General features: G+C 36.9%; 1 protein-coding gene across 3 annotated transcripts in view; it reads right to left on the bottom strand.

Moving 5' to 3' along the window:
• Positions 1 to 297: 297 nt before the first annotated feature.
• tspan15 (tetraspanin 15) overlaps positions 298 to 6,147 on the bottom strand; it is a 29,373-nt gene continuing 23,523 nt past the window's right edge. For 2 of the 3 annotated variants that reach the window (XM_035682251.1, XM_035682252.1), the window contains exons 6-8: positions 4,712 to 4,762; positions 4,256 to 4,372; positions 298 to 2,233 (exon numbers count right to left, since the gene is read on the bottom strand). In XM_035682251.1, coding sequence (XP_035538144.1) covers positions 2,066 to 2,233; positions 4,256 to 4,372; positions 4,712 to 4,762 — 336 coding nt within the window. In that variant the 3' untranslated portion in view covers positions 298 to 2,065. The remainder of the gene's footprint in view (positions 2,234 to 4,255; positions 4,373 to 4,711; positions 4,763 to 6,147) is intronic. The other variant, XM_035682253.1, reaches the window with a different exon arrangement.

Below are 6,147 nucleotides of genomic sequence, written 5' to 3'. Positions count from 1 at the left end.
GTGATGACTCGTTCATTAGCCAAGATGGACCTTTTAACTTATCACCATTAGATATGTCTGGTTCAATGAGGCACAGGAAGTGACCTGAATGGAAATGGTTTACGCAGGCCTCATCTTTTCACTGCTGTTTAACCAGCGAGGAGCTGGTTGTACTCTATGTTGGATCTGATGTGTTTCTGCTATTGACACCAATAGAGAAGTCAAAAAACCTGAACGTCTGATTCTGTGTGAATGCAGCTGTACTGTAAGAAGCAGGAAGCAACTGTAGCACATATATAAAAAAACTCAACCAACTGATTAGGATAATCAGATAACGTTTACCTTCAATCCACCAGCCAAATGCTTCACAAGTTACATTCTGAAAGACTGAGCTGAAACATAAAACAACACTTGGTGAGGGACAGCCCAACACATTAAAATGCTAGAATCAAATATAATCTTTTTCTGCAGCAGGCTGAACGTGAGAAGAAATAATTTAACAGGGATTATTATTAATTTGAACCTAATATGTGACCATGCTAATGAGAATAAAGTCCTGGCAATCTCTATTTGATCCTCCAGCGCAAACAAGGTTACCATGTAAACCTTCATGAGACCTGCTTGGCCTTGTATCCTATTAAATAGAGGCACTGCAAACATGTTTTAGCAGTACAAAAGTAGGACAGTATATATACATACATATTATTAAGAATGTAGTGTGACAAAGTTACAAAGGGAGATTTTAATTCTACTACAAAGATTAGGTATTTGGTCTCAGTTTCCAACTTCACATCAAACCAAACAAAGTTCAGTAGCACATTAAATTCACATTATTCACTTAGGTCATGAGAAGTACATGTTTGTAAAACAACACTGCAGTTTAATGTGGGGGGTTTAAGGCGATTTTATCAACAGTACATCTTCTCTTGCCTTTTTTAACATGTCTATATGCAACTCTGTCTCCTAGAATGTTTTCAAGTGTTGTAAGAAAAGTTGCAGGGAGGTGGTCTGAGAGAGGGTGTACAAAGCACAAGACTCCTGAGTCCTGTGTGTGGTTAGGTTTTGGCAGTTTAGGGAAACATCTGTGGTTTTGGTTAAATGTTCATAAAGTAAACATGCGATACCTTGTGCTCAAAGTCACGTTATGTTCTGTATGAATTTAGCAGATTTGTTCCTCAAAAACATTTTGTCATATTGATTAAAAACCTTAGGTGTCTCAGAGACAGATTTGTAAATGAGTAATTAGTAATTTCTAGGAGACAGGGTTGCTATACTAAAAAACCCTGAGATATCATCTTTTAAATCAATGTAAAAACATCATTTTGGTCTGTAACATGACACTGTGGGGCGAACAGGAAATGCATTTGATAAAAAAAAACAAAAAAAACAGTAGACCTAAGTTCAACCGAGCAGTCAAACTTAAGACTTTAATGAAGAAAATGTATGTAATAAATCTGAGCATTATAGACAACTTTTCTTGTGCTAGACACATCATGAAAGATCAGTGAACACTTGTGGTCTTAACAGAATGTGCAGGGTGCATAAATACTCATCCTCTATGGGCTATTTCAAAATAATAATTATTTAGTCTCAAACCTCTAAGTATTTCCAGCTCTATATAGAAATAAGGCAAACTGCATCCTTTTTTTTGTTGTTGAAGTGATTGAATGATAGGATCTGTTTCATCAGTAGTTGTAGGAGGAGTCAGTTAATGTTTTAATTGGAACACAAACAATGAACACATATAAAAGTACTTTAGATTGTGTGACATGACTAATTTTATGTTATAGTGGTTGTACCAATTTCTGTGTTCATCCCTGAGACCGTCTGAGGCACGATACAGCTAAACACATAATGTATATATAAATCATGCATTAGCACACTGTATGTTAACACTTAAATATCAAACTCTTAATAATGCTGAACAATTCCTTCTTCCCAAAAACAAAAAAGAAATGTCTCCATAGTGAAGTGAGCGTATAGTAACGCAGGCTCCCACAGTGGCTGTCACCAGTATCTGGAACGACTGGAGTGATTTAACCAACTGTGAGTGGAGTCCATTTGCTGCTTTTTGGCTTTTGTTTCATCAGTCGATCTCCGGCATACACATGAACCATTTGGACACACGGCCCTGGCTCTTGGCTTCTCTTTCCAGTGTGTCTGAGTTCAGTAGTCCGTCCATGTAGTTACCATACTCACTGATGGCGTCTTCAACACGAGTGATGTACAGCCAGCTGACTATCACACCAAAGAACTGGGGAAAGAGAGAGAGAGAGAGACAGGGCTAAATATGGAAGAAAAGAAAAGGAGATCACAATGGGTGCTTCTCATTTGTCTTAAATGTCTCCTTGTTTCCTTCACTTGCGTCTTATCCTTGTGTTGTAGTCCCTCCCACATTAGATGTGAGGAAGAGATGCAAGAAGAGAGGAATTGAGGAGGTCTTTTCCTCTGAACCTAATCTGTTTGTATTTGCACAGATAATGTGATGTACTGTCCAAATAATAATAAGGATGCTCTGTCACTACAGCCAGTGCAGCAGTGCAGGGATGTCCTCCAAAAGTAATTGTGAAATATATTTGCATGTTTTAGAAACACAAATAAAATCTGACCTTGGTGGTGATCATAGATTGTATAGCTAAAAATGGATGACATCACCCATAGGTTTCTGAAGGGCCGTTGTGAAACTGTGTGATCTGCTCTGGCTGTTGCCATCTTGACAGTCCTGACTCCACTAGCTCCCGGCAAATCCAAAAATGGGCAAAGACATGGAGCGTGGGCGAAGCTGAGGCAGGCTGAATGAATCAGACATCTGTGACAGCACCCACCTGTCACTCAAAGCAGCTATGCCCTTAATTATGCACAACTATAATTTAAACAGGTGAGCAAAAAATTCACCACAGTTGTCACAAATGGGAAAATTTTTGTACCAGGCTGTAAACATGTTTATATCTGATGAAAGTTGGCTATTTTAATATGCATCCAAATCTGTTATTTGTCCTGGTATAAAACTGCGGTGATCAGCTGCAGTGTCCAAAAATTAACCAACTTCTAATAAATGTATCCCCCTCAAGGCAGCCTCCTCACTCCTCGAGGTTGCTCCTCAGAACAGAAAAAAATAGAATTGAGACATCCTTCACAATGGTGGAACAGATTGATTTTCGGGGAGACATGAAAAAGGGCAAATGAGAAACACCCCATGTATGGATTAGATGACTGACTGACAGCTTTTGCGTTCCCTTCCTAAACTCACATTCCGTCAAGTCAAACATGCTTATTAACAGCACAAGCTACATTCATAGCTGTGTATTTGTGTGTCTGAATTTTAAAGTATCCTATGAGTTAAAACGAGATGCAAGAAATGACAGAATAATGAAAAATAGCTTACATCACTGTCAGGCCCACATCCTCTAATGGATCTGGTAAAATATGCTGGATATGAAGGGAAAGTGGCAGATGTATAGTGTACATGCATAATGTGTGCATATGTTTCACAGTGCCTTCTAGTGTAGATAATTTTTTTTAATGCTAGAAAAAATGTTAGACGATTTCACAAATCCTGTAACAGATAATTGACGAATGAAAAATGCAGCCCATTTGATCTCTATGTACAGGAAACCTACATGAAATGGGCCAGCATGCAAAGCATTTTGTGAAAATTGCACTGCTTATTTAGTCACTGCTGATGTCTGCAGAGGAGTTGGCAGATGTACCTGATGTTTCGATCGAAGATGCTTGCCTAAATGCTTTATTTCAATATGCTTCTGATATTTACAGACGTACTGAAACTAAAGCTGCACTTGTAAAATATACAGGCAAATATTGTAACAAGTAAAAAAAAATCTGTGAAAGTTATAGGTACAAACTTCATCTCTACCCTTTAAGTTCTGTAAAAAGTTCAGGTAAAACAATACAAATCAGATTTAAATAACAAATGTGCAATCAGATCAACACATTTGTAAGACATCTCAGTCTTTTATAAATGTTACAGTTAACAGAGGTGTGGGGACATAAATCTGCTTACACATTGACATTGTGGGGACTCACCTCCCTTTTGGGAACAGAATGCACGTCCCCACAATGTAACTCATTACCTTTTGGGGTTGAGACTTGGCTTAGGTTAAGGACAGGGTAAAGCTTGGGGTTGAGCATGTAGTAGTTACTGTATGGTTTAAGTTAGGCTAAATCTTCAGAGAGTAAATGTAAGTCATGAATATTACACTGCCTTAAGCAGTTTGGTAGTTTGCGTATGTATATACGTGTGTGTGTGTGTGTGTACCTGAGGCAGCAGGATCCCTAATAGCAGTCCTGCCATAGTCTTATAGTTGTCCATCAGCCAGATAAAGAAAGCATTAGTGCAGCCTCTGATATGGATGATGTCGATCAAGTCCAAACGCTACGAGTGACAAATTGCTGGTTAGGTTCATTTCCCATGTTTATAATAATAATAATAATAATAATAATAATAATAATAATAATAATGTGGATATAATCAAGGAATAGGTTCTAAAGATATTTTACTATTTTAGTGAACTATCTAACGTCTTTGACACACTGCGCACTTGAGCAGTGCGTGGTTGCTACCTCACTGGACTGCTGTGACTCGAAATAAAAAGCAAGATTTTAATGCTCACACATGCAATGTCATACCAAATTATTATGCTCTGTCTGTTAAATAGGCAAAACTGCAATAAATATTTTAAACATTAAAGGAAAGGAGTTTTTGAGTTTTTACCTCTTTTCCCAACACATTGTAGCCACACATCGTGTTGGCCACTTCATTGGGCTGGAGCAGAAGCAGAGAGACAAAGAGATCAAGTTCAGAGGTATAAATACTAAGTGGGAGCCAGTGTACAGCTTTCAGCATCAAGAGCAGTCAACAGCAGGCAGAAGAAGACAAGTTTTTAGTTAAACCTCTTAAGAGGGGAAAACTGTACATTAACCAGAGACAGACTTAAAGGGAAACGCATACAATCACACACATTATAACTGTGTCGCCCATGCACACTCACAGATGTCAGTCCTGAAATACAAAATTGCTGAAGACATCATTGTGTCTGACACTGAGCTAGACACTGACCACAATACTGTCGACTGTTGAAAGCTCAACTGTAAGACTTTGCATGAAGACTATGTGAGTGTGAAAAACATACTAAGTGTGTATGTGAGTATGTGCCTTATAACTCTGAGCTTGTGGTTTTCCATATTCCAATATTCAAATATATTCATATATTCAAATATTCAAATAAGATAAGATAAACTGACAATCTCTTGTGGCCTTCTGACATAGGAAGAAGAGAGGAGTGATCACTCTTTTTAAGTCATTGAACAAATTTTATTAGCTCTATTTTTTTACATTTGTTTTAGATTTCCAATACATTACTATGGTGTTATGATTATTAGTAGGGATATGATATATCGTAATGTAATGTAACTTAAGGAAACACAACAGTAAAAAGTCAAAAAATAGGTTGTTGACTATGCTCCGTTCATTTAAGTAAAACATTTGAAAACTTCTGTCTGAGAAGAAACATTAGGCTCGATTGAGTGGAGATAATTACTGCTTCGTGTTTGATTAAAGTAGGAAAATGAACCACTGTCTCCTAACTGTCGTTGGAGCTGATACTATATACTGTTGAGTCACTGATAATGTACAATGCACACATGTGAACATATGGACATTGTATATTATCTGAATATGAATGAAATTATATGGGATCTTAAGCCCAATTTACATTAATATTACATTACATTGTCAAATGTTATATAATGTATTCCCATAGATTTTCTATAATGGTATGTGTCATCTCTGACTTTTTTGGCACCCGCTACTTAATACTTCCAAGGAAGCAGTATTATAAATAAACGTCTAAATCGGTGCATTTCTTGTTTGTTAGCCAAGACTAGTCTGTTTCAACAGTTGTCAATCAGATGACACAAGACATGCTTTCTGCTTCAGAGAGCTCCTGTTGCGTACCATGTGTCGTCTGTTTCCCCAGTCCTTCTCATTAATCACTTAATGTATGTCAATTTAATTTATTCATTCATAAAAGAGATTTATGAAACATGATTTGCACATTATTAAACTGTAAATTTGATCTTTTATATATCTTTTATATATATATATATAGTTTTATATATTTATAATTTTGTTCTTAATAGATGTTGCTT

The sequence above is a fragment of the Morone saxatilis genome, unplaced genomic scaffold, assembly GCF_004916995.1.
Source record: "Morone saxatilis isolate NCDOM2014 unplaced genomic scaffold, NCSU_SB_2.0 Contig11, whole genome shotgun sequence".
Classification (NCBI taxonomy): domain Eukaryota; kingdom Metazoa; phylum Chordata; class Actinopteri; family Moronidae; genus Morone; species Morone saxatilis.
The sequence above is the reverse complement of the archived record's forward strand: the minus strand, read 5'-3'. Positions and strand labels throughout refer to the sequence as shown.